The sequence below is a fragment of the Gobius niger genome, assembly GCF_951799975.1.
Source record: "Gobius niger genome assembly, chromosome: 7".
Lineage (NCBI taxonomy): Eukaryota > Metazoa > Chordata > Actinopteri > Gobiiformes > Gobiidae > Gobius > Gobius niger.
Window position 1 is genome coordinate 29,591,692 of NC_136858.1, and position 13,975 is coordinate 29,605,666.

At 40.1% G+C, this 13,975-nt stretch overlaps 2 protein-coding genes across 15 annotated transcripts in view; both read left to right on the forward strand.

Annotated features, from left to right (window-relative positions):
• Positions 1 to 6,516, forward strand: part of ablim1a (actin binding LIM protein 1a) — a 109,947-nt gene extending 103,431 nt beyond the window's left edge. For 4 of the 14 annotated variants that reach the window (XM_079559755.1, XM_079559746.1, XM_079559750.1 and 1 more), the window contains 4 exons: positions 41 to 134; positions 242 to 303; positions 685 to 745; positions 919 to 1,182. In XM_079559755.1, coding sequence (XP_079415881.1) covers positions 41 to 134; positions 242 to 303; positions 685 to 745; positions 919 to 986 — 285 coding nt within the window. In that variant the 3' untranslated portion in view covers positions 987 to 1,182. Of the gene's footprint in view, positions 1 to 40; positions 135 to 241; positions 304 to 684; positions 746 to 918; positions 1,188 to 2,620; positions 2,702 to 4,367; positions 4,449 to 5,326 lie in introns of those variants that run through there. The other 10 variants (XM_079559751.1, XR_013793019.1, XM_079559758.1 and 7 more) reach the window with 10 other exon arrangements.
• A 2,204-nt stretch (positions 6,517 to 8,720) lies between these two features.
• Positions 8,721 to 13,186, forward strand: LOC306965811 (E3 ubiquitin-protein ligase TRIM21). The gene is made up of 5 exons (XM_079560369.1): positions 8,721 to 8,836; positions 8,914 to 9,147; positions 11,200 to 11,240; positions 11,349 to 11,491; positions 12,562 to 13,186. Exons 2-5 carry the CDS (start codon positions 8,962 to 8,964, stop codon positions 13,131 to 13,133), a joined length of 942 nt encoding a protein of 313 aa, XP_079416495.1. The 5' UTR covers positions 8,721 to 8,836; positions 8,914 to 8,961; the 3' UTR covers positions 13,134 to 13,186.
• Positions 13,187 to 13,975: the final 789 nt, after the last annotated feature.

Sequence of the window (13,975 nt, forward strand, 5' to 3'; positions counted from 1 at the left end):
TGATGCCTGAGTGAAATATTTTGTGAATGTTGTTTTTCAGATCCAGTCAGGTTTGGGGAAGATGATCCTGAAGGAGGAGAGGGAGAAGGAGCAGATCCGAGCGCGGAGTCAGTCTGCTCAGCGCTGTGAAGCAGGTGCCTTCCCCACACGACGCACTCCTCCAATGACAATACCTCTAATGTGAAAGAAAAAAGCATTGTTCCTCCGTAGTGAGTCTCTGTGTGTTTCTAATGTTTTGCAGAACCCACGTCTCCAACAAAAACAAACTCCTTGCCTGGATACGGAAGAAACGGCTTACATCGGGTAAAGACGACACGAGAATAGATCAGATTCAGATTCAGTGTGGAATCTCAGAATATAATACAATACTTTAATATGTGTTTTATTTTTTTTAATTCATGCCTATGTTGTCTGGTGCTAAGTTTCTGTAGTTTGTATGATACAGCAGACATTATTGAACCAAACACACATAAGAAACTATATTATAACATCATAAACCAAGAGGAGGAAATAAAAAGCCACATCCCTTTTCCCAACTATTACATCTAAACTACCATGCTAGTGAAATAAGTACTGCCATTGCATTTACAAGTATAAATGTCTTTATACTGCAGGCATTCAGTCAGACTCGTGTTATGTTACAGATTTTTGACATCAGTGCTGTTTTTCTGTGTTTTTCTGCAGCCGCAGTCGACAGATTTCACTCAGTACAACAGCTACAGCGACATGTGTGGAGGAGGCCGAGGTGAGAGCGGCTTCACATAACACTCTGACAAACTCAAACTCCAGTCCTAGACTCACTACAGCTGACAGATAGACTAAAAATAGACTGAAACTCAGGCTTAAAATATTCTAGCTTTGTTGAAAGGCCAAATCATTAACTGTGAGTCTCATTCTCTGTCCCATTTTGTCCTGCAGAGTTTCAGGTATGTGTCTGCTGCTCCACATGGCATGCCCTCACCCCGCTCCATAGGTTTGCACCATAGACCAGCACCATGTATTTGCCCGTGGGTTGCCAAAGACACAGTGTCCTGAATGCTCTTCTTCGCCCACGCCTGCCTCACGCTTGCATCACGCTTGCATCACTGTTGGACTCATGTCAGCTCCAGAGTGCACGGTTTTTAATGCCTTCTATACAAACAAGTTTCTTCTCTACGCTTAAACACTGTATAGCATATTGTTATAATGTGTATTATCATTCAGTTATACACAGGGCATCATGTACTAACTAAGCCAATTTGAATCTACAGTATGTGCCAATAACTGATTATATTAGGATGCTTAAACTCAAACTCAATATTGAAAATAAGGAAAACCTCATTACCACCAAAATATTTTTCTTTTTAAATCAACATTGGATTTATTGATGTAATAGAGAGAATAGAATGATTATGACAAAATAGACCCTTCTTTGTCACTGATGTCACTTACTTCATGAGTGACATCAGCTGGAGGCAGGAAGTGATCATGAGAAATAAGATTAAACTAAAACTAGCGATTATAAGTGTAAAACTACAACTAAATAATGTGGTCCTATTGTGTCTTAAGGTGCGAGAACAAGAGGAATGACATTTGAGACGATAAAATAAGGTTTATCTGATATTTCCAACAACAGTTAGACATTTGTTTGTCGTTACTATGGCAACAGCTACAATGTTAAGTGGTGACGTCACAGCTCTACTTCCGCGTTTCGAGAAACTACAAAAAACTCTTTAATACCACAATCAATATTTCTGAAACTCAACAGAGAGTTACTGGACATACTTATTTATCAGGCCCATTAGCCAAAAATGCTGTACCTACTGCTTTAAAAGCAATATTTACCAAAATCAGTACTTCCGGGTTAGCGGAGAAAAATGCTAATGGCGCAGCTACGCTAACCCCGGAAGTAGTGACTTAAATATTACTTTTTTAGCAGTAGATGCTGCGTTTTTGGCTAATGAGTCTGAGAAATAAGTAGGTTCAGTAATATTGATGGTTGTTTTTAAGTTTTTTTTAGTTTTTTAGTTTTTTTTCTTGCATATTTGCCGGTCTGCTAGTACCCGGAAGCACTTAGCAAACGTATAGAAATGTAGCTTCCCGCCTCCAGCTAAGCCAGGAAAGTTTACAAACAATTAAAGGGTCTCTAAAAGGGGTCTCTTTTCTTCTTTTTTTCCCTCTCCATAAGCATTTACTTAAAAGGTTTTATTAATTTAACTCAGTACTTTCAGTTGTAACAAGCAGGAATATTCACGGTCATATTAAAGCTTCGATGCCTGCTCAAATGAGTCTCACTAGATTTAATATTCTTTAGCAACGACTTCTCTGACAACCCTGCGGCATAACCTCATTCCACTCTGTCTTTTAGAGTTCAGCATTTTTGTATTTGAGGCATAAAGCCCTCACCTGGAGCTGAACCACTGCACTGTGCTCATGGCCTTGTGTCGTGTTATTCGTCTTGAACATCACTTATCAAATTTGACATTTAGACCGACTGAACTGAAATGTTTTTATCAGTAAATATTAGTCGCCACTCGCTCCATGTCCTTCAGTAGTGGCCCGTGTCATAGTGCACATTTGTCATGCCATGATCGTGCTGCCCCTCCCACTCTGTTACATGTGTGTATGTTTTGTTCTATAGCACATTAAGGATGGCCGCGCAGCACTTGCAAGGATGGACAGGGGAGTATCTATGCCTAATATGTTGGAGCCAAAAGCAAGTATATTTTTCTATTTTGTGCTGATGACAACTGTAAATGTTACAAACACTAAACATGAAAATTATGTCACAAATCAGATAACTGAGTCATTTTGTAAATAGAGATCGTTTTTTTTAAGACAATGGTGTTAAGGAGGTGCCTATAGTACTGTGCAAACTTCTTTCCTCATTGATTATTTTGACTTAATGAAGAAAAGTGCATTATTGTAGCAGGGAGGCTACTACTTTGTGCCACATCTAACAAACAAACAATCCCCCCATTATAACAGGTAAAGGGGTTCGTGACCGCCCGCCCGGGTCACACCGTGAGAAATAGGAACATTAGCCTACATAATTCTTAAAAAAACAAATGGCTGAAATAAAATTCATCAAACTACGAACAAATAATGGCATTCTGGTAAAAGCAAACACATGCTACAATAAAACATTAGATTATATGCTAATGAAAATATGTATATTTTATCTAAATGATCTGGCAACCCCCCCAAAATTTGTCTCGCGACCCCCTTGGGACCCTCAGGTTGAGAACCACTGCCCTAGAGGATAAATGAAAATATAGGCAAGAGGTTTATTTACCATCAGTGCTTGAACTTAAGACATTGCACTAGTCTGACTATTCAAGTCTGGCTTTGCCTCCACAAGAAGAGGGATAATATTCCTCTGCTGTGCGTCATACTGATATGCAAGCCAAAGCAGACAACATGATAAATAGTCATTTCATTTTATTCGGTAACACACAACACGATGCGTAGAAAGGATGAGATCACAAACTTTAGGGCCAGTAGGTGCTAGTCTGCTGCTCCTGTTCTGTTCCAGGGCTGACAGTATTTTCTGCATTTATGTACAACATGTACTTTGCACGGTACTATACACTCATCATATTTGGAGGTCAAAGAGTTAGCATGCTGCTTCAACAGCTGGCCAATCTCACTGACGCTTCAGCATGCGGCTTCTCCATGTTCATGTGCACACGGCTTTGAGCTCTGCGCTGGAGACTGTATGGAGCAGATACAGTGGCCCCTCCTCCAAACATCAGCGACATGCACTATATACTGCCCAGTATATAAGACAGATCACATCAAGAGCATTACACTTTTATGAGTTTTTCAAAAGTGCTTTTATTATTTCTATTATTTATGCTTTTCTCCCACAGCAGATATACAGTGATACTTTTCAATTTTACATTTTCAGTCTGATGAAAATTATTTGACGATTTGGCTTTTAAAAAATCTAATTTGTAATATCTGTTTATAGGAGGATGAACAATAACACTATCTGTCCTTCTAAATCTTGTAGCTGTTCTAAAGTATAAGTACTTGAGTACAGATTTCGCCCACTTCGCGGCTGCACCTCTTGTTTCCAGGACAGCTGTTCCCATGTGGATTCAGCTGCCCCACTTAGCGATTCTTTTTATAGTTTCAGTCTAAAAATACAAAATGTTGCATAATTGTTTTCATGTTTTTTCCCCTTTTATCTGAATCAACTGCACGTTTTACACAGAAATGAGCTTTAACCTGCATTTACCCAAATATCCTAAAACAAACTCCACTCCTCCTGTGCCAGACCTCTTCCACAGCACCATGTTGTACTTAAATAGACGGAACAAAGATAAAAGTTTTACCTGTAGCTTTAAATGTGTCTGTGCACTGACCGCTGTGTCCCTGTGAAGGTGTACCCCTATGAAATGTTGATCATATCCAGCCGAGGGAGAGCCAAACTGCCCCGGGACGTGGACAGGACCAGACTAGAGGTACAGCATCTACTCAATATACACACATCACTTTGAAAGAGATAAACTTAAAGCAGTACTAAGTAACGTGTTTACCTTAATAAATCCTTTTCGTAGTCCCAGAAAACCATGTTTGCAACTTGACTGCCACCGGACCGGAGCAACCAATACACACTAATAGAATCACGAAGAAGAAGCTAACATGCTAACGGGAAAAGCTAACTGCAGGCTAGCGTCACTTTAAACAGTATTTACAGCCAAGTTTGAGTGAAAAAAAAAAATATTTTCATTGTATAATTGGATGTACAATATCCCTCTCTCTCTTAATAAGTTAAAAAATTGCAACTTGCTACGACACCTGCAGTTGCGCTTATGGCCTCTAGGGGCAAGAGTTACTTAGTACTGCTTTAAGGCCCTGTGCACAGTGTTTGGTTTACGAAACGGTTGAATTGTTCTCACTTAATAATTACAGAGTTTAGAAGCAGCTTTCACACATTTTAAGGAGCAAGGAGAATATAAGACTAAATAGAATTTCATTGTAAGAAAAAATCGGTTACAGGGCCTTTGAGTAGGAAGTTGGCTCCCCGCAGTTAAACAGAACAATGTTTGCCAAACCTATAGTTTGCGGAAAAACCTCATTGACTCATGAAAACACATTACACTATGTCTTAGGTGCTTCTTCTTTCACCAAAATGCTTCATGCATGGTATAGACAGAAAGTGAGCGGCTGCATCGATACTGAAATTCTCTGCTTTGTGTAAAACATTACACAATTGAACCAAAGAATATGCAGTATCCACTGCTTCTTGTTTTCCATTTTGTGGCGTCATTGCCACAACTACCCCGCCCTTCCCTCATTTTTTTCTCTTTCCTTGTCCATTTCTCTTATGTTTCTCTAGCGCCACCTAGCTCCCGAAACGTTCTTTGACATCTTCGGTATGGAGATCCAGGAGTTTGACAGGCTTCCTCTGTGGAAACGCAACGACATGAAAAAGAAGGCCAAGCTCTTCTAGCACTCAGAGCTGCATGCATTTCTGTACATTCATCCGGATAGCACACGACAACTGTAAAAAACAAAAACTAGATTATTAGAGGATTTTGGGTTGACTTTTCTACTCCTTTTTTGTTTTTTCTTGACATATTTGAGGAAGCCATGACACCCTTTTCCCCAGATGCCTCCCTGGACTTTTGGACTTTGAATAAACTGTCCGAAAAGGCTTGCACAGAAAATGGGACTTTCATCCAAACATGACAAAGAATGAATGATATCTAAAGTTATGATTTGCTTGATTTGCTTTGATTGCTCCTGTTTTGTCCTTTTCTTGCCTGTTTATTCCTAATATGATTATATGTTGCTCCTGTGGAACTTTGTAATTAGAGAGAGGAAAAAAACCAACAACCTCATGACGCCATTTCGAAAGATCCATGCTTGTATTGCTTGAATATTTGTCTGCTTTCCCTCCTTTTTGGCTTGGGCTGAAATGTTTATTTTTTAGTCCAAAGTTTGCAAGAATTGGCTCAATGAGTCTATGAAAACATTCTGAGTGCCGACCCACGCACTGTTTTTTCCTGAATCAACAAGGAAAGAAATCTCCTGCCTCCTGCCCGACCACTTCCTCCTGCCCTTTCAAAATAAAAGTCTCAGGCTCCCATCGTCAACACAGCCAGACACTCTCCCTTTACATGTGTGGGCTCTCTGCACAGAAGCGACGCGGGACTTCTTCACGGACTATCAGACGGGGGATTCGCAGTGTCTCGCGCAAATAATCAATATTTCAAGATTCCAACTCGCTGTCTGCCAAGTATTCTTGAAATGTTCATCTGTGAGAGGCACTGATAATCCTTCATGGTAAAATAACGAAAGACAAAGCGGCCAGAAGGTCCAGTCTGAACTCCCATGTCGCATATTGTATGTGCACAAAGCCCACTGGAATTTAACGCCACATGCAGTAACCATCGGCTCCGAAGTAAATCAATCAATTGTATTTAAGACGTTTTATAATTGAAAAACCCACACTGCCATTTGTTGTATTGAAATTGAAGCCAATAAAGCTTTAAACCACCACAGAACCATGATCCTCTGCTGAACCAAAGCACCTCTTACCTGTGTCCGACTCTGTTTCTTCTTTATTTATGTGATGAGAGCTTTACCTAAACCAGACTCTCTTTTGACTCGGATTTCTGTCAACTTTGGTCACTTTAGTTTAACAATACCTAGATCTTCAGTGGATTCCCAGGGATTTTTTTTTATTTTTTGCAGTACTTATATGCTGAAAAAGTACCTCAGTCTCATTTTGACCATGATTTTTGCTTTCTAGATCTATTAAATGGCTCAATTCAAGAACAATCTGCCGAAAAACACTCATTTAAAAACTGCAAAATGTTTTGTGGGTAACTTGGACCTGCTGTTAATATTTGGTGATGGAGGATCCCGATGCCAAACCAGTTGAGAATAACACTGTTCTAGACTAATGTTTTCTTCTGTTCACCTTATTCTGGAAGTTCGCGTGGATGCCGCCGCTTCACATAGGACTGGAGAAGTCAAGATAAAATCAGTCACTACTCGAATACAAAGCCGTTTTTAGGTCACGCAGAGAAACGGTGCAGTGTTGACTTGTTGGTGCAAGTGAACATTGGACATTTTACACAAATCAATCTACTTAAAGGAATAGGCCACCGTTTTTACATACTGAGATATGTTCTTACCTAACCTTAGCCGAGTTAATATATACCCGTCTGGTCTTTGTCCGTGCGCTCTGTCACGCAAACGGAGCACATACTCTCCCACATGTCTGTGTCTGAGTTACTGCACGGACGTTGTGCTCCTTGTATCATTACGCCTCACAATATAGTACCCCTTTTTATCTGCTTATAAAATCGACATGCTACATTTCTGTGTAAATATACTTCGCTTGAAAACACTTCACGTAACTTTATTTAAATAGGGAACAGCTTGGAAGAGCTTGGTAGCTTCTATCGTGAGCTTTTTTGGAGCTATGTGACATGTGGGAGAGGCTGCGTATGTGCTCCGTTTGCGTGACAGAGCGCACGGACAAAGACCAGACGGGGATATATTAACTCGGCTAAGGTTAGGTAAGAACATATCTCAGTATGTAAAAACGGTGGCCTATTCCTTTAACATCAGATTTTAGCGGCAAACATTTTCCCTCTTTTCCCCTTAATGAACGGACTTCACGCTCTACCGGAAGTGTCAATACAAAGGAAGTGCCGATCCGTGGAAAAAAGAGGCAAAAGTGGGCAGGGCGGAATAAGGTGAATAGATTAGTTGGTAACGCTTTATATTAAGGTGCGCTCATTAAGTAGTAAAAAGGTTTTAATAATCATGAATAATATGCTTGAATAGATATTAATAAGCTGCTTATTGTGCTATTATCTAGTAACATAATAATAGGTCATGAATAGTATGCTTGTAGTATTAAAATAGTACTAAGCAACTTGTTTATCTTAATAAATCCTTTCCATAGTCCCTCTGGGGGTAATGGGATGTGCAAGTGTTAATGGGATGATTGCAATACTAATGATACCAATGAATATCACAACCATATTGGCTATAGATATATATTAAAAAATAAGGCAAAATGGCATAATTAATTAAATCAGTGGTTCCCAAAGAGGGGCTTGCGGGACATTGAAATTGGGGTCGCAAGATGATTTTGAGACAATATTTTTGACATTTCTGACTTGAATTTGATGTATTTTTGAAAACGGCATATTTTAGTGGAATTACGCCAAATATTAATATACAGAATCCAAACTAACATAATTTCACCAGATTTGAAAATATTTGCACCTTAAATGATTATGAATGCGAATTACATTTACGGGTTCCAAGTCGTTTGTTGAGCGATTTTGGGTTCGTGGCCTGAAATGTTTGGGAACCTCTGAATTGAAGGGCAAACACCAGCCACAGCGAACCGTATCGGACTTCACTGTATTATAGCGAGAGTAAACTTGAGTTAGTTCACAGGAGTCATTTGAGGTGAGACGGCCGGATATGGCCATGATTGATTTACAGTGTTGACCTGCTGTTCAAACAAAAGTGTCCTCTTTCTACCCACACTTTTCATTACAGTTGAAGGTGAAAGAGGGAAAAGTGAGCAATAAAATTTGCAATGTACTATCCTACTGTAAGACGCCATTCATCATGCAACAAAATATGTGTGCTGTAGCTTTTGTCAGTAGTATTATGCATTATACAGCACTGGATCAGAAACCTATACAGTATGTAGGCTACATCTTAGAAATCTATTAAAAGATGGACTATTTGCCTCAACGACATTTAACTTCAACAGGAAGCATTAGAAAAGCAGCAAGATGATCTCAAAAAGCAACAGGACGCAGTGAAATACAGGCTGAAGAAACTGTCGGCTCGCCAGGCGGAAATAACAGTAAGTTTGTACATAAATTAAAGTGAAAAGTATCTTCATAGAGTAGTGTGTAGATGAGAAATGCTTATGTGCCTCAGAAAAAGTCCTCATCCATCAGGGAGAGCATCATACTGAAGTACCAGGAGATGCGGGACGTCCTGGATGAGGACCTGAGGACCACACTGTCCCATTTGGAGATAGAGGAGCGGGCCGCCGTCTCCGCTCTGGACGGCTTCATGGAGAGGAACTGCTCGCTCATCCAGGAGATCGAGCAGGAGCTGGACAGACTCACAGTGGCTTTGGACCAGTTGTACGTGCAGCCTGAGACTATGGTGAATGACGGGGAATCAGGGAATGTAACTGTAGGAAATTACCAGGACAGACACGTACAGTGGGGAAAAAAAGTATTTGGTCAGTTTCACATAGACATTCTATTGGATTTTAGCCAAATACTTTTTTTCCCCACTGTATATAATCACACAAAGGCAAATTTATGAAAGCAATTGTCCTGTCTTGCATTGGTAAAAATGTAGTGCACTGGATTCCATACTTGGAGAGGGTGCTCTTTCACAAATCCAACATATCTCAGTGGGAAATATAGTGTCCCATTTAGTACTTGGTAACACTTAAAATTACAAGCTGCAAGTTCCATGTGTAGGTACAGGTCAAAAGAAAGTAATTGCACATGTAAGTACAGGTAATTACACATTAAAGTGCAATATTTTTATAAAGGTATGTGTAACAGGTGTAATAAAGGTGTACATAGCGTCCCACTTTAGATCACAGCCCGCGCTGATGTGTAGTTACACACTAGGTAAGGTGTATTTGCGCATTGTGGTGATTTTCCCCAACTTATGAAACTTTACAAATCTGACGACCAAAACACCTGCGACTGCACATTGTACACTTTGCAACACTTTGTACACCTTTATTAAACCTTGCACTTTAATGTGTAATTACCTGTACTTACAAGTGTGATTACTTTCTTGTTCCTTGTACCTCCCAGTGTTCATTTCCATCCATCCATTTTCTTCGCTTTATCCGGGGCCGGGTCGCGGGGGCAGCAGTCTCAGCAGAGATGCCCAGACTTCCCGATCCACACACACCTCCTCCAGCTGTTCTGGGGGGACCCCGAGGCGACACCAGGCCAGCTCAGAGACATAGTCCCACCAGCGTGTCCTGGGTCTTCCCCGAGGCCTTGTCCCAATAGGACATGCCCGGAAGGCATCGGGAACAGAGGCCCTGGCCACCTCAGCTCAGTGTTAATTTAGTCGACAAAAAGATTCAGTCATAATTTTAGTCAAAGTAATATTTTTGCTGACTAAAATTGGACTAAAACTACAAAATTACTAAAACTATGACTAAAATGTCCTGATATTTTCGTTGACTAAAATAAGACTAAATAAAAATAAAAAGAAGAGGCTAAAATCATCCCAACAGTGACAGTTTGAAAGAGCCTCAAATCATTTAAACTGTTTTCGAAAGGAACAGCTCTGAGCTTCGTTCATGAGGGAGAAGCTCAATGAAAGAGAGAACCTTGATTAAATATGATTATGATACATAAATGCAAAAAACTTACATACATTTACAGGCCATTTTAGTTGACTAAAAATAGACTGAAATTGAAGAGATTTTTTTTTTTTTTACTAAATCTTAAATGAAATGACATTTCTGTCAAAAGACTAAAACTAAATCAAAATATGTTGTCAAAATGAACACATGGAACTCACAGGCTGTAATCCAAAGTGTTACCAAGTACTTTCGCATCTCAGTAGCCTTATGTGCATTTTTTCCTCCAACACATATTTATTGTTTTGTTTACAGCAAAATAGAAAACAAGAAAGAAAACCAAGACAAAACTGACCATGCTCAAATTCAAAGGAAGGTGGATAAAAAGAATCTAAGTGTTATTTTGCTTTACGTCTTTATGAAGATGATCAGAACTGTTTTAGACACATCATCTCAGGGCCGTGGGAACATATTATGATTAGGGGGTGCTGAGGGACAAAATTGCTCCCCAAAACTTTTTCTGTCTTTCTTTTCAAGTCATGAATATTGTCTGCAATGGACAAACTATCCACCAGGGTGTGCTGCAGCACCCTTAGCACCCTGGGTTCCCACGGCCTTGCATCATCTATTCTCTACTGTGTGACCTGCTGGTTAAATACCTCAAGGACACGTATTAGTCCAATGCCATTGAGGTTTGATTGGTGCTATTTTTCATAATTCAATTCAGAAAACATTTCCTCGCACAAAATGTAAGCATCCGACAGCATGAAGTTGGCTTTTGTGGTTTTCAGTGATAGTGGGATTTGTTACTCCAAGCAATATGTGCAATAGGTTACTCTCTGTACATTAATAAGAATAACCTGTGTTTTCTTCAGTCTATGTTTAGCTACACAGAGCAGGAGGACACAGAGGACAGGTACAGGATCACATTAAAACGAATTCAGTAAATAAGCAGTAAATATTCATACTTGCAGGATGAGTAACATGAATAAATAGATATTCCCTCTTCTGTTGGTTCCCACAGAGTATTGGAGACGCTGACCCACACGGACCCCAGCCGTGTGACTCTGGACGAGGCCAAATCGGAGCAGATCCAGAGTCTGACCCACAACCTGCTGCAGCTCGTCCAGTCACAGACGCCGCTCATAAAGAAACTCCTGCACAGCTGTGAGTTCATGGTGTTGTTCACGTTATGGTGCAAATCATATCACTCCTACATTTACATAGTATATGCAGTTTCTGACTAGGCTACTCATAATGTACTACAATGTTGATAAAAAAAAAAAATTGGTAACACTTTATATTAACCTTTGCTCATTAAGTATTAATAAGGTATTAATAAGCATTAGTAATTAATAGGTCATGATAATATGCTTGTAAAGGTATTAATAAGCTGATGATTATACTTTGGTCAACTACCATTCTAATAGGCCATGAATAATATGCTTATTCAACCCTAAATCCTAACCCTTAACCCTACAAAGATTCCTAAAACAAAAAGGACCTATATCATATGGCTCCTTTCCTGAACTTGTTTTCTGTTAAATACAAGTTTTTCATGGGAGTAGATTTACCTGCAGGACGTAGAAGTTTCTAAGCCCGTCTGAATCTGCCATGTCTAAGGAAATCTTTGTAAACATAATAATAGTGTGGGTTTTGCCCCACACATTCCTTATTCTTAAATTTCATTTAAAATACAGTAGTTTTTCTCATAGACAAGTGAATCATTGCTACAAAAGCTTTCCAGGTATCACTATATTTTACACTACCTTGATTCATTGTACCTAGCTAAATTTAGTACAATGTAATGTGCACTGTAACAATGTGTAATAACTTGTACCTATGTAGTACGTACGCAATGGAATAACTTGTATTAGTACTTTGTAAGTACATAATGTAATAGGAGACGAGACCCTTAAGGTTAGGGCTTAAGGTTAGAATTATGTCTTATTACATTATGTACCTACAAATTACAACATGTACATAATATTACATTGTGTATCTAACCCATAGGTACAACTTATTACACATTGTTGCAAAGCCCATTACATTGTGCTAAATTTAGGTACAATGTATCAAGGGTAGTGTAAAATAAAGTGTTACCGCTTTTCAGAAAATGGGCAAACTAAAACAACTTTCTCATCAATGTCAATTTTGACTCAATTTGAGTCTTATAATTTGTTTATTTGAGGATGATATTTTTACCATCACTCTCCTAATGTGGTTTATCTGTACAGACACCGCTGAGGTGCACTTGAACCCAGACACAGCCCATCCCAAACTGCTGCTCCCGCCCCGAGGAGACAGCGTGTCCTATAGTGAGAGCTGTCAGGACGTCCCGGACCACCAGTCCCGCTTCGACTCTACTCTCTACGCCCTCAGCACCCAGGCCTTCCGCTTCGGCCGCCATTACTTTGAACTGGACGTCACGGGGAAATCCTACTGGGAGATGGGTGTCACCTACCCCACCATCCCACGCAAAGGCTCCAGCGAGGCGTGCTGGCTGGGGCGGGGCGAGGAGTCCTGGTGCATGGAGTATTTTGATGGGGAGTACACAGCGTGGCACGGAGGCATCCCGCATCAGCTGCCCGTCCTGAAACGTTTCTGTCACATCGGGATACTATGCAGTTTCCCCGCGGGACAGGTGATGTTTCTGGAGGCGGATAAAATGACTCCTCTGTTCTCATTCTGTGTCGGGACGTTTGCAGACAGCCTGCATTTGGCGCTTTGTCCCGGCCACGACCACAACGGGAAAAATACTGAGCCTATAGTGATCTGTAATATGCCTTCTCCAACCAGTGACTTATAATGGTTTGAATAGATAAAGCCACTTTAGAGACACTTGACTGCAGCATGAGACGAGCCAACAGTAATCCTTAAAGTTACACTATACATGTTTTGTGTGGAAAAAAGGTTGATAATTGTGCGTATTTGACCTTGTAGTGATGCATGGCGCCTTTACTTTCTATCACAGTGGTCTCCAGGACGCTCCAGGATCAATTGTTTGGAAGGTTTTCACAGCTGACGGACCCTCTCACCAGAAAACCTACAAAAGAATTAACCCTGGAGCATTGTAGAGGCCACCGTGATCGAAAGTCATGATGACCACTCATACAGCCACAAAAATCAACTTTCTTTTCCACATAAAAAGTTGCATAATGCTGCTTTAATGACACCATTGATTAAAAAAAAAAAAAACAGAGAGATTTTGTATAATGGTAACCAGCATCTAATTTTCACTGTTAAAAGATGTTCTTAATCTTTTATTTGAATAAAATGCTGATACAGGAGCAAGGAGTTTCTGTTGCGTACTTGACCATGTATGTATGAGTGGTCAGGATGGTGTCTTTACTTTAGGTCAGGTCGATCTCTACAAAGCTCCAGGATCGATTGTTTTGTAGGTGTTCTGGTGAGAGGGTCCAGTAAAGGCGCCACTCATACAGCTGCTGGGTCACTACAAGGTCAAATTCACACAAATATCAACTTTTACCTTTAAAGCCACAACACATTTCACCAAATACATTGAATAAAGTACAATTTCAATACATTTCTAAAAATGAATAAACACATGTCTTTGCTGTGAGCGGCTCACATCGCCTCAGACCTGGCAGTGACTTTACTGGGAGCGGGACGTCTCCAGTTCGTTTCCAT

Bases quoted from the DNA above. Each gene is read 5' to 3' on its own strand.
- LOC306965811 (XM_079560369.1), top strand. From the start codon at position 8,962: ATGCGGGACGTCCTGGATGAGGACCTGAGGACCACACTGTCCCATTTG. The intron at 9,148-11,199 runs GTGAATGACGGG...TGTTTTCTTCAG, and splicing joins ACGTGCAGCCTGAGACTATG to TCTATGTTTAGCTACACAGA. The intron at 11,492-12,561 runs GTGAGTTCATGG...TTATCTGTACAG, and splicing joins AAAGAAACTCCTGCACAGCT to ACACCGCTGAGGTGCACTTG.